The sequence below is a fragment of the Canis aureus genome, chromosome 18 (genome assembly GCF_053574225.1).
Source record: "Canis aureus isolate CA01 chromosome 18, VMU_Caureus_v.1.0, whole genome shotgun sequence".
NCBI lineage: Eukaryota > Metazoa > Chordata > Mammalia > Carnivora > Canidae > Canis > Canis aureus.
In genome coordinates, this window is record NC_135628.1 from 12,258,326 (window position 1) to 12,276,799 (window position 18,474).

The window sequence follows — 18,474 nt, forward strand, 5'->3', positions numbered from 1 at the left end:
CCCCGCCACCCAGCTGCCCTCTGTTGCTAATTCCATAGTTGAGCCCCATTTCTTCTTTCTGAAATTCTTTCCTCTCTCCATAAAGGAAGAAATTAATTTTCAGCCTCCTGGAAGAACAAATAAATCTTTTCCTGGTTTTTAGGAATTTCAGTGTAAAACGTGTTCTGTTTGTAGAGCAAAGGCTTATTATTTTCACTGCATCTTCCACAATGGTGGCTTCCAGAAAGTTTTGGAATTGTACCTTTTGGTTTCATCCTCAACATCTGGACAAGTTTGTGTATGTTTCGTTGTTTCTCCTCTTATGAGGGTGGGAGTGGAGAAAGAAAGGCCCTCGATACTCAGCTCTTGCCTGCCCCACCAGCACTGGCAGCAATGGGGGTCAGTAAATGAAAATGACCTGGGGTCCCCCCATCTGTGAACCACGTTTCCTGTAGAGCTGCTGTAAAAGTTGGAGGCGAGAGGGAGGTTGGAGTCAGGAAGACAGTGCCTTGCCTTTGCAAGGTACAGTGGGGGCAAGTGACTTATTAAGGAGATAGAAAGGCCTCACAGGCATGAGCACCATCCCACCTAATTTCTTCTGGAAGCAGCAGCGCTCAGAAGAGGGCTGACGAAGAGGTCAGAATACACAGTTATTTTAGAGCCATTCGACAATTGTTTTCTGTATTCCACCGAAAGGTCATTAGAATTGCCAACAGCTGACGTGGCCTGCCCACTTGTTTGCAGGAGAAACCAATTCTCACAAAGCCCTCTTGTCTCAGATTGCTTTACTGTCCTGACAGCGTTCAGAAAAGAGGAAGAAGCAGATGTTTCTCACGCTTGGACTTCGGTGGGCCTCCCACTGACCCCGCCGGCAGCGGGGGCCTGGTTTAAGCCCCGTGGGTGCCTCTGAACCAAAGCGCTGCCTCCCCTCTGGCATCTGGTTCTGCACCCCAAGCCTCTCCGGCCCAGTCCGCGGAACCAGGACAAGGTCTTCTCTGTGTTTTTGTTTTTTAGACAGTGAAATTCTATTTTTCTGTTTTTGAAAATAACCGAGAGCTGCAGCACTAACTCTCAAGGTGAACTTGGCCAGCTGAAGTGCAATTGTAGACTCTCTGACCTGCCAGCTTGAGTGACAGGCTGTTTACACTCATTAGGAGACTCCAAGAATTGAAGGCCTCGGTGGATTTCTTGATGCTTTTGAACACTTTGAAAAATAGAGTGTCTTTTAAAAGGGCATCATTTAGGAATCATCCAACTATCTTATGATTCCTAATCTGTGTATGTGAACTTCTGTGGAGTGTATCACTACAGTAGGGGCATTAGTGATTAATAATTAGTAGTGAGGAACCATAGAGGTTCAGAATGTGTAGTCATTTAGAGAAGCAGCACAGCACCGGGGTTAAGGCACAGGCTCTGGAGCCAGCCTACATTTGAACTGTGGCTCTGTGACCTTGGACAAGTGACTTGTTGCCTCGGAGCCTATTTCTCCTCCTGTAAAAATCGCATGAGAAAAGTAATTTTGCACAAGGTTGTTTTGAGGACTAGACCCTTGGGTCAAGACCCAGGCATCAGTATTTTTCAAAACATCAAGATGATTCTCATGTGCAGCCAGGCTCTCTCCAGCCAGGGGTACCCCTTGCCTGCCTTCAGCTGCTCCTCAGAGGATGCTGAGGTGGAGGAGGCCCGGACTTGATGGGACACCTGGCAAGCTGAGAGGATGGTGAGTGAACCCCACACAAGCTTCTCTTCCACAGGCACTGCATGCAGCAAAGGGGTCCATCTCTGGGGTTGTCTACATGTGCCAGCCACATCAAAAACAAGGTCCTCCAGTAGCACCACTACTGGAGGTAGCACCTCCAGTAGCACCACTACTGGAGGTAGCACCTCCAGTAGCCCAAGGCACAGCCATGACCTTCCCACACACTAGATGGGTAACTGCTGAAAGTGTGCAGACTTAGGAATGCCATTTCTGTGCTGCAGGGCCGAGGGCTAGGGAGGTCTGGCAAGACTCCTACGAGGTGTAATTTTAGCTACAAGTCTCTAAATTGGGTGTTTCCCACAGTTTGCAGCAAATGTTCCTCCTGTGACTCCCTTATAGCTGAAAGGTGATTGCTGTAACTGTGCCTCAGCAAATAAGAACTTCTTCATTATTTCATAATTGTTGATATATAAACAATTTCAAATGAATTTAAGATCCAGTTGCATTATCAAGGCATTTTCTTTTTCTTTTTTTTTTTTTTTTAAGATTTTCTTTCTTTCTTTTTTTTATTCATGAGAGACACAGAGAGGCAGAGACACAGGCAGAGGGGGAAGCAGGCTCCCTGCAGGGACCTGAAATGGAACTCCATCCCAGGACCCCGGGATCACAACCTGAGCCAAAGGCAGATGCTCAACCACTGAGCCACCCGGGCGTCCCAAGTCATTTTCAATCTAATGTTTGTCAATGAAAGAAAAGGAAGAGCTGTTTGAGTCTTTAAATATCATTTTTGAATTGTTATTACATGGTTTTAAAGTTTTTATTCCTGATCTTGAGAATGATGGTTTTGGTCAAGAATTTTAAAAGATCATCATTTAAAATCTTGACCAGAAATTCCATGCATAAAATCTGATTTTTTTTTAGATTCTATGTAGAAGTTTTATACAAATTCAGTTTCTTAACACAATTATGTGATATTTAAATTTTATTTTCTCACCAATAATCCTGAAGATACCCCCCTCAAATCCCCTCTAGCCTCTCCCAATGTGCTGAGCAAATATCATTGTTTTCTATGAGTGCCATGATGGGTCAGGAAGCATGGCCTTAAAAAGGGAAGCTTTTGTGTGAAATATATACAAGAATATTTATAGTGAAACAAACAGGAAACCACCCAAAGGCCCATCAGCAATAGAATGGATAAATGATGGTGTGCTCATTCAATGGAACGGGTTGCAGCAGGGGGAAATCAATGAACTTCAGCACCATGTCAACATGAATGAATCTGAAAACCTTCGTATTACACAAGGTAAAAAAAAAAAAAAAAAAGAGTCACAGAAGAAAACCTATAAAGTTCAAAAATAGGCAAAACCAAACAATAGATTTGGAGGAGAGAGACTTCATGATATTTTTAAGGGAAAATAGAGCCACTCATTCATTCAAGTCTGCTCAGACCTCAGAGTCTTCATGTTTAGTGTTTTTTCTACCTGAATCCTCTTTCCCCAGAGTGTTTTGGTTTGTCTTTTCTTTCCCTGTAATTAGGTCTCTGTTCAAACAGTACTTTATCTGTGTGAGGACTTCCCAGACCAGCTGATATAGAATCTTGCAAGAGAACATGCAGCTTACACACACCTAGGCAAATGTGCACATGCATACACCACACACAAAGACACACACACCACACCACATGCCTATCTCTTACCCACCTTATTTGACTTTTCTTCGTAGAATTCAACATGTGGCACACAGACGTGTTTCCTTTCTGTCTCACCCCAGCCCCCAAGAGGGCAGGAACTTATTTTGTTCACTGCTGTCCCTCCAGCACCTTGCAAAGTATGGCTGGCACATACTAGGAGTTCAGTTAAAATCTACCGGATCCAGATGAGCATTTATTTAGCCCTTACTTCCTCCCAATCCACCAAATTCTAGTGCAGGTACAAAATTTATAGTCACCAACATGGGCATAGGAAAATGAACTTTGTTTTGCCACAGTTGCTTTTTCTATTGTTCTCAAACCTCTGCTTTCCCTGGTTGAGAAAATTTAAAACTTTCCATTCCAAGGTAAATCTTTCCATTCTGGATTTTTCCCCAGGCTCTCCTTTGAGTAAATGGTCAATATAATATTTTACCCCACTCACCACCTGGCCCTTATTTCTCCCCTTGTCTTTGGAGGTGAGGTAGTTCCTGGGACATGGGTGCTTACATTGCAGTGTGAGGGCCCCACCTCCTTCTCCATACAGCCTGCTGCATGCTGACATCTGTGACAGTGCACTTGTCCTGCTAAATCTTTGTTCATAGACATCTGTCTCCACTGTACCCATTGATGAAATATTTGAATTCCTCCTCCACTCTACTCTCAGGAGCTACCCATATCACTGATTATTTTTGTTCTCACCGCATAGCAGCTCCACCATATGAGCCCCTCTGAGGGGCATAGGCAACTCTTAGATAACGCCCTGTATCACCCTAGAATTGCAAGAGATCCAGAAAAGGGGATGTAAAGGTTTTCTCTCACACCATTTCACATCTACACCTCCTCTCCCATGTTGATCTATGGCTCTGCTGCCTCTTCAGACTTCACGCAGACGAAGACACTCTGAGGTGGCCCCAAACTCAAGGGGAGTCTCTCTTGAGCATCCTCCTCTTTCTAGTGAATCAAGCTTGATTTCAAATCCCCCATGTGACAAAAACAAGATCTTCCATCATTCTGAGTCCTTCCCTATTCTCTAAAAACTCAAGGAACTTTTTCTCTCTCAAAAACTTGGCTCTGACTCCATTACCAGAGGTTTTCAAAGTAGTCAACTCTCTTCAGAAACTCAACTGATTCTGAACCCATCATCTCCCAGAGCAGTAGATGACTCAGTGGGTGGAGAGCTGGGGGCAAAAAGCAAAGTGAGGAAAAGAAGAACATCTGTTGTTTTCTTCGAGTTTTATCTCACCACAGCAGTACCCATGGCACCACAAGAGCTTAGGATATGGCTTTATAAGTTTCAGTAATGCATTATTTATCTAATCCTTTGGGAAACCTACAGAAGTATCTTTTTTCTCTAACAGATGTTCACTACCCACAACTCCCATTTTTTTTTAGTTTTTAACAATTCTTGACGGAAATATTTATGCCACTTTTTCACACCTTACAAATTTATTCAGTGTATATAATCCGGAAAATAATGGCCTGATTTTCAAAAGAAAGTTGTCGTATCAAGAATATTAATTATTGGGCAGCCCCGGTGGCGCAGCGGTTTAGCACCACCTGCAGCCCAGGGTGTGATCCTGGAGACCCTGGATCGAGTCCCACGTTGGGTTCTCTGCATGGAGCCTGCTTCCCCCTCTGCCTGTGTCTCTGCCTCTCTCTCTCTCTCTCTCTGTGTGTGTGTGTCTCTATGAATAAATAAACAAAATCTTTTTAAAAAAGTGTAGGAAAAACCAACTCTTTAAATAAATAATATTAATTATTACCTCATGCTATCCAATAGCTCGGGAACCATCACAGTTAGGGAAATGGGCAGGATGACTTGACTTCTACTATACCTGGTTCACCTCTTTTTCCTTCTTTGACTTCCTTTCTTACATAAGCTTTTCTCAAGGCTGCTCCCATTTCTGGAGGCCAGGAGGAGTGCCCAGGCACCCTTTCTGTCCATAACAGATTGTTCTTGCTTCTCCAGGTGTGGTCCTTGAGCCCCAGCATCAGTGTCACCTAGGAGCTTCCAGAAATTAGACCCCTCCCTAGATCAACCGAGTTAGAGTCTGCATTTTATCAAGATCCCAAAGTGATTCATGAGCACATTAAAGTAGATGAAACACCACTCCAGATTCAGTGCTACCCAAAAACCAGACCTGGCCTCACTCCCAAGATGTATCAGTTCAGTCTGGGCTCAGGCCTGAGCGGCCCCCTACCCACCCATCCATGTGATTATGAAGGGTGACTTGTGGACCAACCAGCATCGGGCTGACATGCCTACATACAGAACAATTCCCAGTATAAGGTGAGCTAGGACAACTGCCCCCCACCTAGAGTCTTGACATTGGGGCAGTAAGTCAGGAAGGCAGCTAATAGGAAAAAGAATGTAATGGAAAAAAAAAAAAAAACAGCCTCAGACACTTTTTTGTACATAAGCCCCATCTGCTTTATTGCAATGGTAAATCATTGCAATTGTGGTTACAAACACACGTACACTTTTTCCCTCACAGCCCCCAGATTGTACTTTTGTGACTTATTTTTATCCATGACACATCCCTTGGTATCTGCCCTGAATTGATCTGACCTGAATTGCAATTTTCCCTGGGTTAGTAAGATGAGCCTGGACTGGAGGGGGGAGGGGCAGTTAGGGTGCGATCAGCTGGGCTCTTCTGACCCCTGTCTGGATCTTGTAATTGTAGGTCAGAATGTGTTCTGGGGCTAGACTGCCTGGGTTTGAGTCCTGACTGCCTGGCCACTAGTGCACTACCAGTTCCTTCTTCCTTCCTTTTAAAGATTTATTTCTTTATTTGAGAGAGAGAAAGAGTGTGTGCATGTGTACAAGTAGGGGAGGGGCAGCAGGCACGAGAAGCTGACTCCCCGCTGAGCGTGGAGCCCAACGCAGGGCTGGATCATGACCCAAGCTGAAACCAAGAGGGGGATGCTTAACCAACTGACCCACCCAGGCGCCCCAGTACCAGTTATTTCAACCTCTGCCTCAGTTTGCTCATTTATGGTACTGAGATGATCATAGGCGTACCTACCTCTCAGGGTGAGTGTAAGAATTGTATGAACGAGTACATGTAAAGTGCTTAGAACCACTGCTGATACATAGTAAATGCTCAATAAATCATCGCTATTAATACTATTATTCCTAAGCCCAAAGAGAAAGCCTTAAGCCACTTTTATTTCCTCCTCAAGCCGGTTTCTAGCCGTGAGATCCTGAGTAAATTTATTTATTGTCTCTGTGCCTCAGTTTCCTCACCAGTAAAAGAAGAGGTGCTTACCTCAAAATGGATTAAGAGTAAAATGAGAAGATTTTTAAAGAAGCACCTAGTAGAGTATCTGACACATGTGGGCCCTGAACAGATCTTAGCTCATTTCTCTCCTTTGCCATGAAAACAAATAGTCAACACAACTAAATATAATGTTATTTTACATGCAATTCACATTCAAGATGCTAAGCCCAGGAAATACCTACGTACCCTTCCCGACCCACCTCAAATACCTGCTTTAGTGAAGCCTCCCCACCATCCCTCAGGGACCCCATCACTCTGTATTCCAATCTCTCCCAAAGCACTTAGCCCACTGGGTCATGGCATGTCTGCTCGTATGTACATCCGCTAAACTAGGCTGTTCACTGCTTGGGGGCGGATATCATATTTTATTCATATCTACATCTCCAGTACCCAGGCAGGGCCTTACACATGGGTAGGTGGATGAAGTGGTTGGCGTGGAGGAAGATGGGTGGAGAGAGGAAAGCCTGGGGAAATTCCTTAGTCCTCTTAACAGGGAAAGATCTAGAGACCTGTTCCGCTCCGGTTGATTCACAGTTGTGTTGGAAGGCCGGGGCTACATACTACAGGTAAAGAGAGCAGCAGTCTATGATGTTATGAATAGGGAACTCCTTTCCTCTAGGTGCATATACAGACAGAAACAGAAACAAGTTCTTAACGTTTAGGTAGCTTCAACTCCATAGCTAGCATGTGTGTGCATTAGCGTTGTTCAGAGTTTGTGTAAACCCTTTAGGATAGTGTCCTAAGTCCTCTCTGATCTGGCTCTAGCCTCTCCTCCCAGGCTTCCTTCTTTATCTCTTCACTACCTCCTGAGAACTGATCAATCCAAAAGGATTTTCCAGATGTCCATCTCAGTCAATTGCACCCCCCCCCACGCCCCCCGCCCCTGCACACCCTCAGAACACCACTAAATTTTGCTATGTTATTTACCCATTTTACAGATAAGGAAGTTGAGGATTAGAGAGATTAAGTAATTTTCCCAAACTCACACAGGTAGTAAGTAGAAGCATCAGGATTTGAATGCAGCTGCATGGCTTTAGAGCAAATGCTCTGGAACACTATGCAGAGAGCAGGGATATTAGGTTATCTTAGTGGTTATGTCAAGAGTATTCTGGAAAAAAGGTGCTGATGTGCTGCCAGAGTAAAAGCTGAAGTTCAAAGTGGGGTCAAATTAACAGTAACTATTCTTTCACTAGCACTTTTTCCCGCTTGTTGCTGAAGGACTTACAACCACTGCCAAGCCTCCCCAGAATCTGTTTATTTCAGGGAATCCTTTTTTTTTTTTTTTTTAAGATTTTATTTTTAAGTAATCTCTACACCCAGTGTGGGGCTTGAACTCACAACCCTGAGATCAAGAATTGCACATTCCACCAACTGAGCTTAGCCAGACCCCCTTCAGGAATCCTGTGAGATTAAGGCCATGCTGGTTACTAATACATGAGGTGGACCTTCTCTTCACCTGTGTTCTGGACACCTTGGGTGAGGCTTGCTAATGCCGATTCTGTTGTCACTAATAGGACAGCACCATACTTTCCTCGATTTACCAAAACCATCTTATAGTCCAGATATAAAGCAAGAGAATGCCTGTCTCCTTTATTATTTCCCTTAGGACTCTAAACTCCAAAGTAGTTTTAGATTATCCCCATGTCCCCAACGTCTTAGCAACACCAAGTGTTTTTGACTAGACAGTCAACCACTGGGCAACTGACTAGTCCCAGTATGGACCCTCTGCTCCTGTTCTCTAGAGCTCTACTTCTCCACACTCACGGTCTTCCCTGTGCTTCCAGAACCAGACTCAAGGTCTGCATTTGACTTTGAAGCCTCTTTGGACTCTGCTGTTTTCTGCAAATTTCTTAGGGTAATGAAACCACCTTGTATTTTTTTTTTTTACAGTTCTTTTCCAAATAAACAGTGGCTCTTTGAACTTCACCTTATTAATCTTTGTCACCCACCTTAGAGATAGGCAAGACTAGTGTTTGTAACTGCCCCAATTTGTAGGTGAGGCAGTATAGACAGGCATTACAGAAATACTAAAAATGGTACATGATCCCTGAAGAAAGGCCAGGATGACCTTGTTTAGTGTAAGTGGAGATACCTGAGTTGTCATGCAATCATGCTTTTCAACTTGAATTACGCAAAAGGCTCTTACCTTTGACCAAATGAAAAGAGACACTTTTCTTGCAGACATAAAGTCGATGCATGGAAGAAGGTTATGATGAATACAGTGGAGTAGCATTAGGATGGGAGGGTACAGACAATAGTAAAATGAGCATGGATTACATTTTGGGGGGATTACTTAAGGACTCTCTGGGAGGGAAATAAATTATGTGACCACAGGACTTTATCTTGTGATTTTTGGTTCTTTATGTCATCCCATTGCCAACACAACCTGAAGAAATCTGGAATATTTTCCAAAGAAGTGTCTGCTCTTGAAAGAAGGGTAGCTTTTCTGGTCACTTAACTTTAGAAAATCCTGGGTTAGGTAAAATTAAACAGGTCTTTTTTTGTTTTTTTCAGTATTTCTTATTTTTGCTCTTGGGGATATGAATCTCTGTGAAAAGAAAATAACATTCTTTATTTCCTCAATAATTTGTCCACAGAACTCCTTCCTCCCAGAGAACTTTGCAGGGTCCAATTTCACAAAATGCACTTTATGTAACATTGCTTTTGATCCAGTGTTTGGGTATTTCCGTAGAAATGTATTTGCTTCTCCCTCTGCCTGCCACCCAAAAGGCAGATACAGGCCCTTGAAACAAGGGATGAGTAGTATCTGTTGTTTGGGGGTAGGGGGGTGTTTCTATATTTTCCTTGAGAATGTCATTATGTGATAAAATACAGTCTCTCCATCCCGCAAGGTGAGGGAAGATGAAGACAAAAATGAGTAAGCTCGGGGGTTGTCAGAAGACCACTTGCAGTTCATTGAGAACTTTAGAGACCAGGAAAGAAATGTGTATGAAGAGTGCCATGAGCTGAGAGAGTGATCGATTTTATTCAAGGTAGCCTCTGTTTTAAAAATCCTGAGTTTTTCTAGTCTGGCCTTTTTACCCAGATCTTCTAAGATATACCTCTATCCTAAGCAGCTCCTCCTTCCAGCCCAGCCAAGGACCAACAGGGCATCCTTTCCCAGGCAAAACCTTTTGAAGAGGTGGTATAGTCTACCCTTGGCCAGGAATCCGATTAGTCCTGAGGTCCAAATTCAAATTCCCAGTCCCTGGCTTTCATGGTTTCCAGGCTCGGTGTTCATTTTCCCGGTCAGGCCATGTTATGGACTAAATTTTGTCCCCCCCCCCCCCCCCGCCCCAATTCTTTTGTTGAAGCCTCAGCCTCCACTGTGCATTTGAGATAAGGCCTTTATGAAGGTAATTAAGGTTAAATGAAGTCATAAGGTCAGGGCCCCAATCCAATAGGAGAGGTGTTTTATAAAAAGAGAGACAGGGGTGCCTGAGTGGCACAGTCATTTGGGCATATTTCTTTTTCTTTTTTCACCAATTTCACCAATTTCTTTTTTTTTTTTTAAAGGAAAAGTCCCATATCTTAGGTTTCTTTTTTCTTGTTATTTTATTTTATTTTATTTTATTTTATTTTATTTTATTTATTCATTCATGAGAGACACACAGAGAGAGAGGCAGAGACACAGGCAGAGGGAGAAGCAGGCTCCATGCAGGGAGCCCGACGTGGGACTCGATCCCAGGTCTCCAGGATCACACCCCGGGCTGCAGGCAGCGCTAAACCGCTGAGCCACCGGGGTTGCCCCTCTTTTTTTTTTTCTTTTTTTTTTTTAAGATTTTATTTATTCATGAGAGACACAGAGAGAGAGAGAGAGAGAGAGGCAGAGACACAGGCAGAGGGAGAAGCAGGCTCCATGCAGAGAGCCCGACATGGGACTTGATCCTGGGTCTTTAGGGTCACACCCTGGGCTGAAGGTAGCGCTAAACCGCTGAGCCACCCAGGATGCCTCTGACTCAATTTTGGCTCAGGTTGTGATTTCAGTGTCGTGAGATGGAGCCCTATGTCATCAGGCTCTTTTCTGGGCATGGAGTCTACTTAAGATACTCTCTCCCTCTCCCTCTGCCCCTCCCCTCCCCCATGTTCCCTCTCTCTCTCTCTCTCTCTCTCTCCAATAAATCAATCTTAAAGAAAGAAAAAGCAGGAAGAGACAGATACCAAGAGAGCTCCCTCTCTCTGTGTGCAGAGAGGAAAGGCCATGTGAGGACACAGTAACAAGGCAGCCATCTGCAAGCTGGGAAGTGAGGCCATAGCACAAATCAACCCCAGCCATTCATGGAGCTTGGACACCCAGCTTCCATAACTACAAGAAAATAGATTTTTGTTGTCTAAGCCACCCAGTCTGTAGCATTTTGTTATGGCAACTCTAACAGACTAGTACAGGATGTAAAGGTCCAAAAAGGTCTCTTCAACAATTGAGAGAAATCTCAGTGCAGTAAAATTCCCTGTAGGCTTCTTCAAACAAATACATTGCTGGGACTCCTTTTGCCCCATTGATTATTCCTTACTCACTGGTTTCTGTAATTCAGAGAAATATTCTGCTGCCTTTGAGCATCCTGTGGAATAAGGATCATCAACAGGAGAGATATCACCTAATCTCAACCATAGAAAGACTCCCGCAGGGACCAAGGAACACAGGTAGAGAATTTCATTCTCTTGGCATCTCGGCTCCTATGCAAACAGGGGTTGCTGGGAAAAGCTTTACCCCACCTAACAGAATTGCTGTAAAGTAATTGCTAATGACTTTCCAACGACTATTGCTCAATGCAGAGCACCTGCAGCCACCTGACACAGCACAAATCCTGACATTTTGGCAGCATTTCTTTGTCTTACATAAATCATCTCATTTTCACAAGCAACTGGAGCTGCCAAAAGCCCCAGTGAACAAACACAGCCTGGCAGATGTCACGATGGGACCAAGAATACAAGGTCCTGGAGAGGGGACCGGCAGGCTTACACACCTCCTTAGGTCCCAGGAGACAGAGAGAAGGCAACAGACACCAACTGACCTGCATGTTAATGTCTCCAAAGTACAGAGAATAGAACATGGGAGACACAGGAGGAAATGCTGGTTTGGAAGTGTTTTAAAGGGAAACAACACACTTCTCACCACTAACCACTAAGGAGATTTTCAGATTATTCAATGGCAAAGGCAGTCTATAAATAAGGCACAAGCACGTAAAACATGTTTTTAGCTGGAATGAGCAATCCAGGGCTATTTTGAATGCTTCACATAATAGAAATATTTATATTTAAATGGAAGGCAGAAAAATGGTTAATTGGATTATTTTAAAAGAAGGACCATTGGGGATCCCTGGGTGGCTCAGCGATTTAGCGCCTGCCTTTGGCCCAGGGTGTGATCCTGGAGTCCTAGGATTGAGTCCCACGTTGGGCTCCCTGCATGGAGCCTGCTTCTCCCTCTGCCTATGTCTCTGCCTCTCTCTCTGTGTGTCTCTCATGAATAAATAAATAAAATCTTAAAAAATAAAAGAAGGACCATTAAAACATATTTTCACAATAATTGGCAGCATCTTTCCCAGGGACACCTGTGTCTTCAGGAGTCCCTCAGGGGGTTTGGAAAATCACCCATCTGCAGTGGGAACTTCTTGGATACATCCTTTACACTGCCACCATGCCACCATGAGCTTTTCAAAATATAGAACTCTTCACATTAACCTCTTACTTAAAAGCCAACAGTTGGGGATCCCTGGGTGGCTGGGCGGTTTACCGCCTGCCTTCGGCCCAGGGCGTGATGCTGGAGTCCCAGGATCGAGTCCCGCGTCGGTCTCCCTGTGTGGAGCCTACTTCTCCCTCTGCCTGTGTTTCTGCCTCTCTCTCTCTATCACGAATAAATAAATAAAATATTTTTAAAAATAAATAAAAGCCAACAGTTGATCCTTTTTTGCCTTATAATTGCAATCTAAAATCATCAGCATGGACCACAAGTTTCTTCATAATGTCCTCCTGCCTATCCCTCTGCCATCATCTCCTACCCTTGGATATCACCCTATACTATCAGTATCCCAAACTACTTGCTCTCTTTACCTCTACAAGTTCACTCACATGTACTATTTCCTCCTGTACTCTATTGAATGAATTATGACTCATTCTTCAAAATATGGTTCAAATTTATCCTTCTTTTCAAAACTTCTCTGATGCCTCTAGGCAGTGTTACTTGCTCTCTCCTCTAAACCCTCAGGATGCTCCATTCTTCCCTCTGATGTAAGGTTAGTATTTGGTATGGCGACTATTCGTTAGGATGTATTGATAAATGTTGAGATGGTATTCCCAGGGGGCAGATACCGTTCTTATTCCTCTTTGAATCTCTTTGATACCCTCTATGCTGAGCATATCATCTGTTGGCCTAGACAGATATTTTCCTATTAAAATATGTGGAAACAAACAAATGAAAAACACAAGGTGATTAACAAAATATACAGAAGCATATGGAAAAGGTAATGTTCCTGAAAACTTAGAAGAGCATACATATAAAAATGTATTTCAATAACCAAAGAGGAAAGAAAGAAGGAAGGAAGAGAAAGGAAAATTTTAGAAGGCATTGGCTTGGTGTTTTCAAAAAAACATAGAGAACATGACCTCCAGAAAATAGGATCAGGGAACTAACTATAAGGACAATAGAGTTGAGATGAAATAATAGATATGGGAAGAACTTGAGGAACTGAAAGAAAAAGTATATAAAAAAGGAAGAGATTACAAAATGCAAAAGCAAACCTGAGACTGAATTAGTGCCATAAACAGCTTTTTCTCATAGTTCATCTATGCCCACCTGGTACATAAGATCCTGGCTCCTTCCTCTGGCTTGGTCTACACTACAGAAGTCCCAACGGATCTTCTGACTTAGCCCCCTCTTGTTATGAATCTCTACTATCTGGGGAATCTCAATTGAGGTGAGGGACATGTAACTAGGATTCTCAGGTAGGTAATTAGCTGCATCTTGGTCACTTTTGATAAAAGTCATCAAAGTGAGAGAAAAGAAAAACAACAATAAAAATAGTTGTAAAAATAAGAATAGAGATAAGGATTCATTATCTTTACAAAATTAGTATTTTGCTTTTTTAAAGACAATAACTTATATATCTGACTCCAAAACAAAGTCAACAAAAGCAAAAAGAAACAAGTGGGGCTATATCAAACTAAAAAGCTTCTTTCGCACAAAAAAAGGAAATCATAAAGAAAAAAGAAAAATTTGCCCATCAAATGGAAGAAAATACTTGCAAATCATATATCTGATAAAGTGTCAATATCTAAAATGTATGAAAATATATAAAGAACTCCTAGAAATCAATGGTAAAGGTCCCAAACAATATGACTAAAAAATGGGCAGAGGATCTGAATAGACCTTTTTCCAAAGAAGACATATAGATGACCAATAGATATATGAAAAGATGGTCAACATCACCAATTGTCAGGAAATTGTGAATCAAAACCACAGTTAGGTATCACCTCACACCTGTAGGAATGGTTATTATCAAAAAGAGAAGAAGAAATAAGTGTTGGCAAGGATGTAGAGAAAAGAGAACCCTTGTGCATTATTAATGGGAAACCAAATTGGTACACCCACCATGGAAGTTCCTCAAAAAATTAAAAATAGACCTACCATATGATCTAGCAATTCTACTTCTGGGTATTTATCTGAAGAAAACGAAAACACTAATTCAAAAAGATATTTTTACTTCCATGTTTATTGTAGCTATTTTTAATAGTCAAGATAAGGAAACAACATAAGTGTCTATTGATGGATACATGGATAAAGAGTTTATATATATGTGTGTGTGTGTGTGTGTGTGTGTGTGTATGAATTTCTATACACACATGCAACAGAATACTACTCAGCCATAAGAAATAATGAAATTTTGCCATTTGCAACAACGTGGATGGACCTTGAGAGTGCTATGCTAAATGAAATAAGTCAGACAGAAAAAGACAAATATCATATGATCTCACACATATGTGGATCTAAAAACAAAAAAAATAAAGAAACAAAAAAAACCAAGCTCCTAGACATGGAAAGATCCCCACTGGAGGCAAAGGGTGGGAGTGAGTGAAATGAATGAAGAGGGTCAAAAGGTACAAACTTCCAGTTATAAAATATTTTGTGGGGATGTAATGCATAGCATGGTGACTATGGTTAATAATACTGTATTGTATATTTGAAAGTTGCTAAGGGAGTAGACCTTAAAAGTCCCCATCACAAGAGAAAAAAACTGTAACTGTGAATGAAGATGGATGTTAACTAGACTTATTACTGTGATCATTTTGTAATATATACAAATATTGCATCATTATGTTGTATGCCCAAAACTAGTATAATATATATGTCAATTATACTTGAATAAAAATTATAATAAATATTATATTACATTTTAATGACAAACAACAGAGAATTTGGAAAATACCCCAAAAACAAGTATTCAAAATAAGCAAAAGCTATCCCCAAATTACCACTGACGTTGTATTCTACAGTTTCCCCCAAATTTTCCATGATAATATGTAAAATATTATAGTTATCCTACACTTATATTCATATCCTACATCATTTTCTTAAGTCCCTGTTGAAAATATCCTACTAGAGTAAATAAATCTAGCTGCTATAAGAGATAAACCCAGAAATCTGCATCTAAAATGATAAAAGTGTATTACCTCCTCAGATCTCAGACCACTGCAGACAGCAGAGCTGTTCCACTTGTCACACCAAGGCTCTTTTCAGCTTGTGATGCTAGGAGCTCAGAGGCAACATCTTCAATAAGCCTCCAAGGCCACTGTGGATGAGCTCCTGAGAGGACAGGCCTGGAAGGAATGTGCGTGCATCACTTCTGCTGATGTTCATGGACTCGATTTCAGTCACAGAGGTAAGAGTATGACTCCAAAAACAAAGGTGACAAAAAGGAGTAAGGATAGAAAATTTAGCTGCATGCCCAACATAAAAGGAGACACACAGAGATTGGTGAGCAGTAGCAGTCTTTGCGTTGTGTGGTAGTTTGAAAATATGTCCACCAATTATCTGGTACTCCTCCCTTCAAAAGGTAGAGCCCGATTCCCCTACTTTTCAGTGTAGGGTTAAGTTCTAACAAAGAGATGCAGTGGTGTATGACTTCTGAGATTAGGACCTAAGAGGCACTGCAGCTTTCTCCTTGCTCACTCACTCTTCTCTCTTGAACCAGTTACTCTAAAGGAATGCCAGCTGCCATGTCAAGATGACACTCAATTCAACAGCCCTATAGAGAGGTTGAAGTGATATGGATTTAGAACTCCTCTCAACAGCTAACAACAACTGAGGCAGACTTCCTTTTACCAGCCATGTGAGAGGGCCATCTTGGAATTCATCTTCCAGCCCCAGCCCAGCCTTCAGATGATTGTAGCCCTAGCCAACATTATGACTGCAACCTCATAAGAGATCCAAACTAGAAACACCTAGCTAAGCTACTTAGATTTTGACCCACAAAGTCCATGTGACACAATAAATGTTTAATATTTTAAGTCACTAAATTTTAGAATAATTTGTTATGTAGCAATAGATAATTAATACAACATAGATCAACACACACAGCGTAAGCCTAGGCAAAGTGCCATCTTATCACTAAGCAGGACTTTGGGCCCAGACCCAATATTGAACCCTTAATGGAAGGAAGCTCAGTGACTCACTTCTTAAATGTGGCAGCTATGAGAGTAAGGGGCAAAGCTGACAAAGACACTTCCTCCATGCATTTCCCTTTGGCCCAAACTCATATTCTGACCCTCAAATCATTGCCACTCAAACAGCCAGGTGAAGCCATTCCAAGGGGAATCTGGCCAAAGAAAATCAAGGAAGAGGTAAGTAGAATTTGAATCTGATCAATAGGTTCCTGGAGGTAGAAGGGGGAGGCATCCCCTTACCCCTTTTTCAGAAGTAGTGCCAGGAGAAAGGAGAGCAAATTTGCACAGAGGGGAAGAAAACACAGAAAACTTTCCATTCTGACCTGGAATCAAAACTTCTTCCCTTGTTTCTCAAAATTCTCAACATCTAAGTGCTGGGAGTCATTAAATACCCTGTACACAGATCCATTCACATTAGAATCCCTCTGACATGGGATGAGGTGGGTTAATGCAGAGGAGTTTTATGCTCTCCCTAGAGGCCAAATGGTGTTATTTCATGGCCTCCTTCACTGCTTTCTGATAATAAAGGCTGGAGTCTGGCTCAATTCCATGGAAGAATAACAATTTCTAACAATAGCCTGTCTTCTCAAGTTCGTTTTCACTTAATAACATCATACTCTAGCACATAGTTACTCAAACAAATAATCTACAAAGTGTTTCCAAATGGAGACCCTGCTAAAACTGCCTTTAATGGACAGAGTACTTAGTACATTAATTGTTTATATACAGCAACAAACATTAATTTCATGAGTTTGTTAATGTCTACAATTTTTAAGTGATTTTTAAACAAATTAAAACTGTCCCCTTTCATGGAATTATCACTAATTACTTCCAACTTGACAGATAGCTCATATTATGCCTTGAGTAAATTATCAACAAATTCCAAACTTAGCTCAAATTAAAGAAATATTTTACCAGCAATAGCAATTTGCCTATTGTCCAGCAGTCAATTTTATCCTTTGTTTAAAAGACTAACTTGCATGGGGCATCTGGGTGGCTCAGTTGGTAAGCGTCCGACTCTTGATTTCAGCTCAGGTCATGATCTCAGGGTTATGAGATCTAGCCCCGTGTTGGGCTTTGTGCTCAGTATGGAGTCTTCTTGGGATCCTTTCTCTCTCTCTCTCTGCCTCTCCCCTTCCTCCTGCCACTCACACTTGCTCTCTCTCTCGCTCTCTCTAACAAAAAAAAAAAGACTAACTTGTGTGATAGCCCCTTTCCTACATGGATAGAAATAGGCACATAGGTAGATGAAGTGAAAGGAAAAGAATGAGAAAGAGATGCATACACAGAAATAGAAGGTACATCTGAAACACACAGGAGACAAAGAAATCATGATTACTGGGCAGAAAGCACAACACCCTAGAGTCTGAGACCTGGTTCTATTTTCACCCAAAGCAAGTAACTGAAACCACTCTCAAGTCCATGCCCTTATCTCTGATAGGGAACACCACCACCCTGTCCTTCCTGAGGTGTTGAAATTCTTAATATTGGTGCCGGAGCTCTGAAAGAACCCTCCAGAGTGTGAGAGATCATGGGGATGAAGACAACAATGGCTCATGTGGCCACCACCTCCAGTTCCTAACTGTCCAATTTCCAAATTGCTTTTGGTGCTCTGATGGGAGTAGAGGTAGCTTCTTGCCAGGATTCCAGGAGGTTTAGTTCCTGTGAAGCCCCCCTCTCAGGAACTATAGGCCCAATCTTTAGAGAATGAGCCAGAGAATATTTGCATCAACGTTCATTTATATCATGCTCCAACACTTTGTTCTTGCCTACCCCAAACTTTTACTTCCAGAATGGACCCAAACTTTTGCTAAAATAAAAATTAACTATAAAGGACTTTAGTCGGAGCACACAACAGCCAAGACCCAAACTATGAATAGATTCCTAAACTCAAACCACCAAAAGAACAAATTTATTCACTCTTTGTCCTCCCTCCTCACATCTATGATGTTGGAATGACCTTTGCTGACCTTTGTCCTCCCTCCAGGACTAATTTTCATCATAGTATCCAAAGGCCTTACTGAAAGCCACCAGATTCTCATTACTTTACAACCTCCGCTCCCACCCTGAGTTGCCAAGACTAGCACGCAGTTTATTTCCCCAAGGACATCCCCTCCCACCTCCCCAAACACATGACTGTGCAAAAAGAGCAAGTTCCCTGCCCACTT

General features: G+C 42.2%; 1 protein-coding gene across 2 annotated transcripts in view; it reads left to right on the plus strand.

The window, feature by feature from the left end:
- THAP5 (THAP domain containing 5) overlaps nt 1–16,159 on the plus strand; it is a 143,848-nt gene extending 127,689 nt beyond the window's left edge. The window contains exons 5-6 of one of the 2 annotated variants that reach the window (XR_013356532.1): nt 15,322–15,522; nt 15,835–16,159. Coding sequence is in view for 1 of the 2 variants with exons in the window: in XM_077856174.1 (XP_077712300.1) it covers nt 15,322–15,442 (121 nt within the window). In the remaining variant the exon portion in view is untranslated. Of the gene's footprint in view, nt 1–15,321; nt 15,523–15,834 lie in introns of those variants that run through there. The other variant, XM_077856174.1, reaches the window with a different exon arrangement.
- The last annotated feature ends 2,315 nt before the right edge of the window (nt 16,160–18,474 follow it).